Source organism: Callorhinchus milii, unplaced genomic scaffold (assembly GCF_018977255.1).
Source record: "Callorhinchus milii isolate IMCB2004 unplaced genomic scaffold, IMCB_Cmil_1.0 Scaffold25, whole genome shotgun sequence".
Lineage (NCBI taxonomy): Eukaryota > Metazoa > Chordata > Chondrichthyes > Chimaeriformes > Callorhinchidae > Callorhinchus > Callorhinchus milii.
In genome coordinates, this window is record NW_024704766.1 from 7,798,768 (window position 1) to 7,812,653 (window position 13,886).

General features: G+C 48.7%; 1 protein-coding gene across 1 annotated transcript in view; it reads right to left on the reverse strand.

Annotated features, from left to right (window-relative positions):
* Positions 1-13,886, reverse strand: part of cbl (Cbl proto-oncogene, E3 ubiquitin protein ligase) — a 58,867-nt gene that overhangs the window by 18,356 nt on the left and 26,625 nt on the right. The window contains exons 3-4 of the mRNA XM_042343842.1: positions 5,656-5,802; positions 2,601-2,757 (exon numbers count right to left, since the gene is read on the reverse strand). Of these exons, the coding sequence (XP_042199776.1) occupies positions 2,601-2,757; positions 5,656-5,802 (304 nt within the window). The remainder of the gene's footprint in view (positions 1-2,600; positions 2,758-5,655; positions 5,803-13,886) is intronic.

Sequence of the window (13,886 nt, forward strand, 5' to 3'; positions counted from 1 at the left end):
CTCGCTCGCCTCCACTGGCTCCCCATCCCCCAGAGGATTGATTTCAAGATCCTCATCCTCACCTACAAGGCCATTCACGGCCTTGCTCCCTCCTACCTCTCCAACCTACTATCCCCCTACCTACCTGCCCGTACCCTCCGTTCCTCTGGCTCCGGTCTGCTCCACGTCCCCCGCCCCAATCGCCCTACCATCGGTGGTCGGGCCTTCAGCCTCTCAGCCCCCAGGCTCTGGAACTCTATCCCCCAGTGCCTTCGCCTTGCTTCCTCCCTTTCCTCCTTCAAGGCCGGTCTCAAAACCTTTCTCTTTGACCGAGCCTTCAGCTCCCCTCTCGCCTCTCTTCCCCCTCCTCGCTCCCTCCCTTCCCTCCCCTCACCCTGACCATTTCCCCCCTGCTCGGGTCATGACCCAACTGTGCAGCGCCTTGGGACGTCCTACTGACGTGAAAGGCGCTTTATAAATGGAATCTTGTTGTTGTTGTTGTTGTAAAAGTTGTTGTCGAATCGGCTTCCACCACCTTTTCAGGCAATGCATTCCAGATCCCAACAACTCCCTGAATGAAAACATTTCTCCTCACTTCCCCTCCGTTTCTTTCAATAACTATTTTAAATCGGTGTCCTCGGGTTACCGACCCACCCGCCAGTGGAAGGCTGAATCACCGGCCACAAACTACAGGACTTTCCTTGTATACGAGGAGGAAAGAAACTGTAAATAATGTTTAACAAAAACAACAAAATAGACAACTGGGTTCATTTAGGCCGTGTGAAGCAGGCCTGCATGTGGACTTTGTTCCTTTACATTCTAACACCACATTCTCAAAGCCTCTTATAAACTGGCTGCTCTCCTACCCAGCGACAGTTAAACAGATTGTGTACCATTTGACGGCTTGAATTTACACAGCCAAGTGCCTCTGGAAGTGAAACAAATGGTTTATTAAAAATTACATGAACAAACATCTGATAAATTGCCAAATCCCAAGCTGGGAACCCAGCAATGTCTTTAAAGCAACCTAGGATCCAGGACCTTCTTCCACCAAGGACAGCTTTGAGGGAGTCGATTTACAACAAACCAAATAGTTATACATTATTACAGTCTGGATTCCCCATCTCTCTGATAGCATTGGGCTAGATCAGAATGAGAAAGGAGAGTAAGGAAAATATGTAATGTAAGAAAAATAGCCTCTTTAAACTGCAATAACCAAAGAAGTGAGTGCAGTAGCAATTTGGGATTCTCAGCCTCTAAATCCTAAACTGCAATTCAACTCACACAGCACTAACCAAACAAGTCCCAGGCTGCTGACTGTGATCTCTCACCCTCGTTCACTGCAGCAGGAAGAGAGAAAGAAAACACGCCAACTATTTGTTTGACTAAGACATTGAGGATGATGGGATTGAGGTCACAGTTCTTGCTCCAGTTTTTATTTATAAAGAACTGAGAAGTTATATTTGCTGACACGAATGGCAGATACAAACTTTTAGCAAGACTCAATGAGAAAACAAGGGACTCTGTGTGATTTAGGGTTTTATGGGAACTCAGAGAATATCCTGGAGTATTACAACTAGCTCCTCATCTTTTAGCTTTCACATTCGCTGGCATATTAAAATATAAGAAGCTGGTGAGTCTATCAAGTCCGTTACTCCACAAATCACAACAAACCTGCCTCACTTGAATCCTTGGATCCTGTCCAATTTATTTAATCCCCAAGGGAAGGATCGGTAAAGTTTCTTCCAGTCTCTCCAAGAGAAACTTCAGGATATATATCTAACCTTACACCTTATTATTATTATTCATCTCTGACTGACTGAGGCACTGCGCAGTCCCAGCTTCCAGGAATGCTCAGCTGCACACAACATTCAACCCACTGTGCCAATTCATGTGCAGCATACAACACAAACAAGAGACCTGTTTCTCAGAGAGCAAAGTCATTCAATTCTAAAGCTTTCCATCACCCAGGCGCACTCTCAATCCTCAATCAGTAACAACTTGTATTTATTTATATACCTCCCTTCAAGTAAGGTAGCGTCCTGGAGTGCTTCAAACACGCCAAACAGCTGTGAAGTAAGTAAGCAATCATAGTTGGGGAATATTGGCTTTGGGAGAAACTCCCTTTTGAGTATTGCCATGGGAACTTTGATGTTCACCTAAACGGGCAGAATATTTCAACCAAAGGATGGCACCTGACAACGCAGACCTCCCCCCCAGCACTGGACTGGAGCATCATCCACCTTCAAAATTCCTTTTATCTTTTTTGACTGCTCTTTCAGTCCCCTTTTACCCACCCTCCCCAGATTGAGTGACAATTTGAAACATCCTCCAGACATGAAAGGCACAGACAAAAGTTACCCAAACTGGTTTTCTTTCATAGAGTTTTGGAATTTTTCAGAATGCAAGTCAATCAATCAGGCAGGCCATGTAACTACTGAAGCTCGGAAACTCACAAGAGTTTCTCCCTTAATCAATCTCTAAGGCAAGAAGAAAGGTTTGCCAATCTTAGCTGCATAAATAGATACTTCAGGACTGAGCTAAAAAAGTCACAATGTTCCCTGGATTAGGTGTCAGGAAGCAGCCAGTGTCACACACTGGTCACACACAGGAGCAGTTACCTGAAAGAGTCGAGTAAAGATGTCAAACTCAAAGACAGAGATGAAGTCATTACACGTCAGGTCGATGGTAGATTTCAGTGCCATGGCCTCCAGCCCTGAGCTGATTGGATGAACATCATGCAAGGCTTGCCGAAATACCTTCCAGTGAACAATCGTCCTGTTACATAGAGAAGAGAAGGAACTGGTCAGAACCTGCGTTACCAAGTGCCGTCCTTCATAAGAGACACTAAAAAGAGGTCCTGTCTGTCTGTTCGAGTGTAAGAAAAAAGGCTGCTGTAGCAGTCACTACACTTGACAAAACCAGTCACTATACTCAACTTTTCTTTCTGATCACAAGGGATATGTGGCCACAGAACATGATTGTAAGAAACTAATTTTTTTCTATAAATGAATGAAACGAATAATGAAAATTAAAAATTATGTTATTCCTTCATCTAATGAGTTCCTTAGAAAACTCGACTGTGATCACAGAGGATAAGAGGTAACCCAGCCGAAGTCACTGTGACAAGGACAAGTGCAATGACTGTATGAAGGCAAATGCATTAGCCAATTATACAGGGGTAAGGTCCCACATACAGCCCATAAAGTGAACAAACAGTTTATCATGGTGACTGTCATGTGCGGTTACGCATAAGAAAATGCTTAAATGTAAAAAGGGATAAAACAAAAGCAATGAGGGTGGCAGATCTGGGACGCCAAACAGTGAGCTGCTTGTACAAGCTTTGCCAAACACTTATGTGTCAGGTGCTGTAATGTCAGACGTTGTCACACAAGTGAGTAAATCAGCCTTCCCCTGCAGACAGAGAAGTGTTGCCAGCTCATAGACCCAGTATCAACAGAAGGTGACATGGAGCTCAATTCCAAACTTTCCAGGTTTAAGTTTCATGGAAAGTTACGTCATGTGAGCACAGTGAACGCCTTATCTTCAATTAGAATCAAGCTTCTAAGAACTAATGAAGAGAAAGGAATGAACCCCATTCATCAGACTGTTTTGCTTGTCTGAGCAGTGAATAGATAACCAAGGGAGCCTGACAATTTGCCTCACACTGAGAGGGAAGCATCCACGGAGACTGTTGAACAAATTGGGGGGAGGCAGCTCATTGAGGAGCATCCACCACTGTCTAATAGTAACACTGACCAGAACCTATTAGAACAGTCCTATAAAACAAGCATTTCACATTGCATCTCATGAAACAGGTTCCCAATTTAATCATTAATAGTCATAATATACCACCACAAAAGTACTGCAAATAACAACAAAGCCACTCTTGTCAAGGGCACAGCTCATTACACTTCCAGGAAATAAAAGATGAACGATATGTCACCATCCAGAAATATCAATTCATCACACTTACTGCAGTAGCATCACTGTACTTTTCATTTCTATTTTGAATTAAAGTCATAAGCAAAGCACATGGGACATGCATCAATGTTCTGTAGCTCTGCACTCCCATGCAGGGCTTGCAGCGATGCAACACGGTGACAGGGAAGTGTGCAACAAACTGTGCACAACTCATAGGCACAGATACACACACCAACCAATATTACCAATCGGTATACTTCATGAGTATGTGTCAAGCAAATATTAACCATTTACATTTGGTTTTCTTGCAGCAATGGTTAAAATAACCCAAACACCTGTTTGTAGTGATAAAGAGCTGGTCAGGAAGCTTTTACTAGAATGCATCAGACACTGACAGACACCAGATCAGATGAGTCTTTGTCACTCTGTTGCCAGCAAGACAGCCGCCCTGCTCTGAGCCACGTCCTGGTTTCCCATCTGAACAGCAAAGCATCCGTGGAAGACATTGTCGGACTTGATGCCTGTTGGACATCAAGTCCTGGATGAGGGTAAATTTCCTACAGTTGAATGTGAACAAGACTGAGGCCCTCCTGATTGGCTCACACCAGCGCCTCAGCACCTCAGGCTCCGGCAGCATCAACCTCCATGGTTGGACACTACAACTCACCAACCAGTCAGGAACTGAGGTGTCTTGTTCGACCCTCAACTGTCTTTTCTCCCCCACATTCAATCCATGACCCGCTCGGCCTTCCCTCACCTCCGTAACATCGCCCAACTCCGCCACCACCTCACCCCTCAGGCCACTGAAACTCTTGTTCATGCCTTCATCATCTCCCGGCTCGACTATGCAAATGCCCTGCATGTCGGCCTTCCCAACCCCTCCCTCCACAGCTGCAGATAATCCAGAACTCTGCAGCCCGTGTCCTCTCCCGCACCAAACTCTGTGGTCCCATCTCCCCCACTCTCGCCTGACTCCATTGGCTCCCTATCCTTCAGAGGATCCAGTTCAAGATCCTGGTCCTCACATACAAAGCACCCCATGGCCTCGCCCCACCCTACCTGCAACCTGTTAACCCCCTACCAACCCTCCTGTTCCCTCCTCTCAGCCGGCTCTGGCTGCTCCACGCCCCCGCCCCACCATTGGCGGGAGAGCCTTCAGCCACTCTGCCCCCAACCTCTGGAAATCCATCCCCCAGTCACTCCCTCACCCGCTCCTTAGCCTCCTTCAAGTCCCGCCTCAAGAGCCTCCTCTTTGACCATGCCATCGGCCATCCCCCTTCCCCTCCCCTCCCTTACCCCCCCCCCCAACCCCAGCTCGGGTCTGAAATGCTGTACACTGTCCAGTGCCTTGGGATGTCCTCCTGACGTGAAAGGCGCTATACAAATGTAAACTTGTTGTTGTTGGTACAGATGGAATTCTTCTCTCTCTGTTCCTGGTCAACTATCACTAACAGGCGAAAGAAACAGCCACGAGGTGTGCTCCATCAATAAAACTACCATCAAAGGAAACTTGGGATTTCTGATCAGAAGATTGATTTAGTGCTGGGAAAACCAGCTGTGATTTGCCAACTGGCTGGAGGTCAGATCTGTCACCATACTGAAACAACAACTCACATTATATAACGCCTTCACACAAGTAGAATCTCGGAGCATTTAACAGCCTCAATGCAGAGCTGGAGGTGAGGTGACCAAAGGCACCGTATTCTTTCCTGAAACTATAGAAACACAACCGGGAATGGAAGATAAACTTACTTTTCTCCAAAGAACTTGCGCCAGAACTCTGCAGCGTCCGCCTTGGTGATCCTGAAGGTGTCTCCCTGGAAAATTCCGTTTTGGAAAATGGCTTTGAGCTCGGCCAGCATGTGGCTGAAGATCAACGACAGTTTGGTCAGATGTCGCCTGAGGGCAAGAGAAGAACATTTTTAATAATAATAATCCTTTCATTTGATATAGCACTTATTTACGTATTTGAGACTTCTCGAAGCAACAACAACAACAAGATTCCATTTATTGAGCGCCTTCCACGTCGGGAGGACGTCCCTTCACAGGACACACTGAATTGACTGTATATTTTGTGGACAAAATCCAGCAGCCAATTGCACACAGCAGTATCTCACAAACAGTCGTGGATTAAGTGACCAAATTTAAAAAAATGTTTTGGAGGGATTATTATCCCTGGAAAAGCAATCCAGCAATCGACTAACAACTGGGTTCCTACTTATTGCTAGGTAAACAGAGGCGTGTGGAGTAAGGAAACTTGCCAAACATTTTTCCCTGAGACATCTCAAAGTGCTTCACAGAATATATTGCAAAGTGCAGAGACTGTGTGTTGTGGGTGATAATAAAACTCCTTATATTTGATGTATTTCCTATAACATCAATTTTTCAAAGGACTCCACAGATAATTGGTGCCAAGTGTAGGCAAATAAATAACTGAAGAGGCAGACAGGACCTCAATTTTAATGTTTTGCCCTGCTTTGGAATCGAACCCAGGTCCTCTCGTTTGCAGGGAGAGTGCTCTAACCAATAGGCTACAGGACTCCACAAATAAAAGGATTTTGAATAAAAGCAGACATTTCCTGAATAATAATAGAACATAATGCAACCAATGCCACAATAACGCAGGCGTGTGAACAGAAATTGGATATGATAAAAATCAACGGAGAGGAAGTAATAATAATAATAATAATCCTTGCATTTGATATAGCGCGTTTCACGTCTTCTAGACGTCTCAAAGCGCTTCACAGAATATGCTGTAAAGTGAATTGACTGTATATTTGTGGGCGAAAGGTGATAAAAAGACCCCCAACATAGTTAAGTGACCTGGTCCGGATGGGATGCATCCTGGGTTACTGAGGGAAGCAAGGGTCTAAATAGTGGAGAATCTGGCCACAATTTTAAACCTTTTTGGACACTGGAGTGGTGCCAGAGGACTGGAAGGTTGCAAATGTTAGTCCCCTGTACAAAAAGGAGCAGAAGGATAAACCTGAGAACTACAGCCAATCAGCCTAACATCAGTAGTAGGGAAACTTCTAGAGACTATAAATTCTCACTTAGAAAAATATGGTTTAATAAAAGGATAGTCCACATGGATTTGTTAAAAGCAGATCGTGTCTGACAAACTTAATAGAATTTTTTGATGAAGTGACTGAGAAGGTGGATGAAGGTAGAGACCTCTCTGCCACCTTCGACACTGTCGACCGCTCCATCCTCATACAACGCCTCTCCTCTTTACTTAATCTTCACGGACCTGCCCTTGCCTGGTTCGATTCCTATCTCTCTCACCGTCTCCACTTCGTTGCCTCTAACGGTTTCTTCTCCAGCCCCGCACTGTCATATCCCCCAGGGCTCTATCCTTGTCTCCTCTTTAATATCTATATGCTCCCCCTTGGTGACATCATCCACAGACATGGGGTTAACTTCCACATGTACGCGATGACACCCAACTCTATCTTTCTGCCCCACCCTCAACTCCAGGACCACTGCTGTCCTGAGAGACTGTCTGTCGGACATCAAATCCTGGATGAGGGCAGATTTCTTACAGTTGAACGTGAACAAGACTGAGGCCCTCCAGATTGGCTCGCGCCAGCGCCTCAGCACCTCAGGCTGTGGCAACATCAACCTCCATGGTTAGACACTACAACTCACCAATCAGTCAGGAACCGAGGTGTCGTATTTGACCCTCAACTGCCTTTTCTCCCCCACATCCAAGCCATTACCCATTCTGCCTTCCCTCACCTCCGTAACATCGTCCGACTCCACCACTACCTCACCCCTCAGGCCACTGAAACTCTTGTTCATGCCTTCATCACCTCCAGGCTCAACTATGCAAACGGCCTGGTGTCGGCCTTCCCAAACCCTCCCTCCACAGCTGCAGATAATCCAGAACTCTGCAGTCCGTGTCCTCTCCCGCACCAAACTCCGTGACCCCATCTCCCCCACTCTCGCCCAACTCCATTGGCTCCCTATCCTTCAGAGGATCCAGTTCAAGATCCTGGTCCTCACATACAAAGCCCTCCATGGCCTCGCCCCACCCTACCTCTGCGACCTCCTAACCCCCTACCAACCTTCCTGTTCCCTCCTCTCAGCCGGCTCTGGCTGCTCCACGCCCCCGCCCCACCCACCCCACCATTGGCGGGAGAGCATTCAGCCGCTCTGCCCCCAACCTCTGGAAGTCCATCCCCCAGTCACTCCCTCACCCCCTCCTTAGCCTCCTTCAAGTCCTGCCTCAAGACCCTCCTCTTCGACCGTGCCATCGGCCATCCCCCTTCCCCTCCCCTCCCTTCCCCCCCCCCAACCCCAGCTCAGGTCTGAAATGCTGTACACTGTCCAGCACCTTGGGACGTCCTCCTGATGAAAGGCGCTATACACATGTAATCTTGTTGTTGTTGTTGTTTATCTAGATTTTCAAAAGGCATTTTTTAAAGTGCCACATAAGAGACTTTTAAACAAAATATTTTTATATAAAATATTAAAGGGACTGCGGCAACATGGATCCAGAACTGGCAGAAGGAGACAGAAAGCAGAGAGTGGTCATAAACAGTTGCTTTTCTGACTGGAGAGAGATGTGTAGTGGTGTCCCTCAGGGGTCGGTATTGGGAACACTGCTCTTTCTGATCTATATTAATGATCTGGACCTGGATATTGGGAGCACAATGTCCAAATTTGTAGATGATACTAAGCTAGGAAAAGTAGTTAATGGTGAGGAGGATAGCACCAGACTCCAAGAGGACTTAGACAGATTGGTAAAATGGGCAGAAACGTGGCAGATGAGGTTTAATGTGGAGGAATGTGAAGTTTTGCATTTTGGAAGGAAGAATGAGGAGAGGCAATATAAGCTGATGGTACAATCTTAAAAGGGGCAAATGAACAGAGACCTGGGGATCCACATAAGCAATCTCTGAAGGTGGCAGGACAGGTAGATACAGCTGTTAAAAAAGCAAATGGGATACTAGGCTTTATAAATAGGGGCATAGAATTCAAAAGTCAGGAGGTTATGTTGAATATTTATTAAATGCTGGTTAGGCCTCAGCTGGAGACTGCGTTCAGTTGTGGGCACCGCACTTTAGGAAAGATGTTAGGGCATTGGAGAGGGTGCAAAGGAGGTTTACCAGGATGGTACCAGGAATGAAGGACCTTAGTTATGAGGAGAGGTTAGCGAAACTAGGAATATTCTCTCTGGAGCAGAGAAGATTAAGAGGGGATTTAATAGAGGTTTTCAAGATCATGAGAGGATTTGATGGGTTGAACCGGGAAAAACTGTTTCCACTGTCATGTGGGTCAGTAACCCGAGGACACCGATTTAAGTTAGTTGTTAAAAGAGAGGAGAGGTTAGGAATTTTTTTTTCCCACCAAGCGAGTTGTTGGGATCTGGAATGATGCTGTATGATTCTATGATAATACTCATTTTAACTTTTGAACGAAGCTAGGCTACCTTGTGCCAAATTTACAAACCTGCAAACACGTTCTTTTTAAAGTGTACAATATAAACACAAATGTTCTCACTACTGGGACAGACACAAGGGCCAGCTCATATGCTCAGTTATACAGCGAGCCACATTTCCATGATAACGAGATAAATGGGCAGATTCACAAAATCTGGCACTTCATCTGTCCAGGGCAGCATAGAGTTCTGGACGCAGAGAGAGCTATATTGAGGCTCTTAGCTCTGTACACAAATAGACAACACTGCATCTCTGAGGTCAGAAACTATAGGTTATTGCTGTGTACAAGATCCAAGTTATTCATTAGTAATCCACTGTCCCTTGTCCATTTTACCAAGTACCTGTACTTGCTATATTAGAAAATAAGACGCAACATAGATCAGAGAACACAGCTTAATATGCCCATTAATAATGTAATGGGACACAAATCACTCTCCTGTAGGAGCACAATAAAACAGCCCAGAAGTTCACACGCTAATTTCAATTCATTTGATGAAAATGTACCTCAGAGGTGAGATACGTTCATCACAATTCAAGTTGCATCACTACACCAAGAACCAATCCACATTTTAGACCATTTCAGTATGGTACAATAATAAGAAGAAGAATCCTTGTAAAGGGCAAAGTACTGGAGGAGCTGGAAATCTGGTATAACCACACAAGTGGCTGGGGACACGCAGCAGGTCAGGCAGCATCCATGGAGAGAGGAAAATGAGTTAACATTTTAGGTCAATGTCCTTTCATCAGAACTGATGGACCTGGTGGTGCACCTTCAATCACATGATCCCAAGTCAAGTTGCATGTCACTGTGAATGGCTTTCAGCACTTTATTGTATCAGCACAAAAGGATGAGTCAGAGGAAGCATTCAGATCACAGCTCTGTGGGAGGCCATTCAGTTCATCAAGCCTGTGCTTATGAATCCAATGCAGCCACCTACCCTCATACCAATTTCCTGGTCTTACCCCTCTATTCTTTCACATTCTCTCTCTTCAAATATTTATCCAATTTTTATTTTAAAATATTAAAGTCTTGGCCTCAGTAGCCAATTGCAGCAAAGCGTTCCATGAACAAAGCATTCTCAGTATGAACGTTTCCAGGATTGATGGGATGATATTACAGCCACAAGATTTTGGTCTAATTTGGGTACAGAATACAACAACAACAACAACAAGATTCCATTTATAAAGCGCCTTTCACGTCAGGAGGACGTCCCAAGGCGCTGCACAGTTGGGTCATGACCCGAGCAGGGGGGAAATGGTCAGGGGGAGGGGAGGGAAGGGAGGGAGCGAGGAGGGGGGAAATGGTCAGGGTGAGGGAAGGGAGGGAGCGAGGAGGGGGGAAATGGTCAGGGTGAGGGGAGGGAAGGGAGGGAGCGAGGAGGGGGGAAATGGTCAGGGTGAGGGAAGGGAGGGAGGGAGCGAGGAGGGGGAAGAGAGTCGAGAGGGGAGCTGAAGGCACGGTCAAAGAGAAAGGTTTTGAGACCGGCCTTGAAGGAGGAAAGGGAGGAAGCGGCGAAGGCACTGGGGGATGGAGTTCCAGAGCCTGGGGGCTGAGAGGCTGAAGGCCCGACCACCGATGGTAGGGCGGTTGGGGCGGGGGACGTGGAGCAGACCGGAGCCAGAGGAACGGAGGGTACGGGCAGGTAGGTAGGGGGATAGTAGGTTGGAGAGGTAGGAGGGAGCAAGGCCGTGAATGGCCTTGTAGGTGAGGATGAGGATCTTGAAATCAATCCTCTGGGGGATGGGGAGCCAGTGGAGGCGAGCGAGGGTGGGAGTGATGTGGTCGCGAAGCCTGGTGCGGGACAGTACACGAGCTGCAGAGTTCTGAATGACCTGCAGCTTGTGGAGGGAGGTGGCGGGAAGGCCGGCGAGGAGAGAGTTCCCATAGTCCAGCCTTGAGGTGACAAAGGCGTGGACCAGGGTTTCAGCAGCGTGAGGGGTGAGGTAGTGCCGTAGTCTGGCGATGTTCCGGAGGTGATGGAAGGCGGTGCCAGTTGTGGTGCGGATGTGAGGGAGAAAGGACAGCTCAGGGTCGAACAAAACGCCGAGGTTCCTGACTGGCTTTGAGAGGTGGAGAGTGCAGCCTTGGATGCTGATGGTGTCAGCGCCTGAGGTGCGGAGGCGCTGACGTGAGCCAATCAGGAGGGCCTCGGTTTTTCGCACGTTGAGCTGAAGAAAGTTGTCTCTCGTCCAGGACTCGATGTCGGACAGGCAGCTGTCAGGACATCGGTGGTCGTGGAGTTGAGAGTAGAGGAGGAAAGGTAGAGTTGGGTGTCATCCGCATACATGTGGAAGTTAACTCCATGTCTGCGGATGATGTCACCGAGGGGGAGCATATAGAGGGTGAAGAGGAGGGGACCGAGGACAGAGCCCTGAGGGACACCACATGAGACAGTACGGGGGGTGGAGGAGAAGCCATTCGTTGAGACAAAGTGAAGACGGTGAGAAAGGTACGACCTAAACCATTCAAGGACAGTGCCTTGAAGGTTGAGGTGGGAGGACAAGCGGTGGAGTAGGATAGCGTGGTCGACCGTATCGAATGCTGCCGATAGGTCGAGGAGGACGAGGAGACAGAGGGAGCCCTGGTCACAGATGGTCAGGATATCATTGGTGACCTTGACCAGGGCAGTTTCTGTGCTATGGGCAGCACGGAAACCTGACTGAAGGGGTTCAAAAAGAGAATGGGTGGAAAGGAAAGAGCGCAGTTGGGAGGCGACAACTCTTTCCAAGACCTTGGAGAGAAAGGGGAGGTTGGAGATGGGCCGGTAGCTTGATAGCTGCGACGCATCAAGGGAGGGTTTTTTCAGGGTGGGCGTGATGATGGCAGTTTTTAATGGAATGGGGACAGAGCCAGAGGAGAGGGACAGGTTGATGATGTCAGTGATATGTGGGGCAAGAAAGTGGAGCTGGGAGATAAGGAGTGGAGTGGGGATGGGGTCAAGGGAGCAGGTGGTTGGTTTTAGGGATAGGATGAGTTCAGTGACAGAGGGTGGGGAAACGGGTACGAAGGTGTGTAGGGGAGGATGGGTAGGAGTCGGAGTGTGGGAGGGAAGGGGTGGGTGGTGGGTGGAAGTTGGAGGGGAAGTGACCGCGGAGCGGATTCCCTTGATCTTGGATTCAAGGAAATCCAGCATCTCCTCGCAGTGAAGGTTGGAGGAGATGACCTGCGCGGGGTGGCGGGGGGACGGAGGAGTCGGGTTGTGGTGGAAAACAGTAGCCTGGGGTTGTTCTTCGCCTCCAGGATTATCCTGGAGTAGAAGGACGACTTGGCCGAGGCTAGAGTGGAGCGGTAAATTTTGAGGAGGTCCAGCCAGATTTGTCGGTGGACCGTTAGGCCAGATTTGACACAGGTGCGTTCAGCAGCCCGCACCTGGCTTTTCAGTGAGCGGAGGTGGGTGGTGTACCAGGGGGAGGAGCGGGAGTAGGAGACAGTGCGGGAAGTGATGGGGGCAAGAGTATCGAGTGTGGAGGAGAGGGTATTGTGGAGGAGGGAGAGAGGAGAAGAGGGGTCGGTGAGGGTTGAAGGCCAGAGGGAGAGGAGTTCAGAGGACTCCAAGGCATCGGTTAGGGATTGTGGGGGTAACTTCTTCCAAGGGCGGTAGAAGATGGTGGTGGGTCTGGTGGAGGTGGGGAGGGGGGTGGAGGTGGTGAAGGAGATGAAGTAGTGGTCAGAGATGGCCTTGTCGGTAATAGTGACATCCGAGACACTGAGGCCCCGGGTGATCACCAAATCGAGTGGGTGGCCGTGACTGTGAGTGGGGGAGTTTATGTGTAGGGAGAGGTTGAGTGAGGAGAGCAGGGAAGAGAAGTCTGTGGAGATGGAGCAGGAGGGGGTGAAGTGTAGGTTAAAGTCGCCCAGGATGATGAGGCGATCAGAGCAGAGGCAAAGAGATGTGAGGAGTGTTGAAATGTCAGAGATGAAGGTGGGAGAGGTTTTAGGGGGCCGGTAGAGGAGGAGGATTTTAAGGGAGAGGAATGAGGGGTGGGAGAGGGTGAGGTGCTCAAAGGAGGGGAAAGAGCCAGTGGAGTAGGGGGATAGGGCAAGTGGTGTCCTTGAGATAAGGGCAACACCACCGCCACGGCGGTTGGGGCGGGGGATGTGGTGGGAGGTGTAGCCGGGTGGCGTGGCCTCCGTGAGGGGGAAGGTGTCGCCTGGGGTGAGCCACGTTTCTGTCAAGGCCATGATATCAACGTTCTCATCAAGGATGAGATCGTTGATGACCAGGGCCTTGTTGCAGAGGGAGCGGACATTTTGCAGTCCGATGTGGAGGGAGCGGTTGACAGAAGGGTGTGTGGGAGGGGAGGGGGGTCCAGGTTGTGAGGCAGGGGTGGGGGGATGGGGATGAGGGAGGAGAGGTTGACTCCCCGGGTCTGTGTCCGGGGTGGGTGGCGAGTGTGGTGGGGAATGGGGCAGTCGGTGTGGCTGCTGCTGGACAGCCAACGCCGAGTGCCGCGGTGAGCCCGGCGGAGGATTCCCAGGCTGGAGCAGAGGGAGGTTGTGGGAGGGTCAAGTGGGGATAGAAGACGAGAGGGACGGAG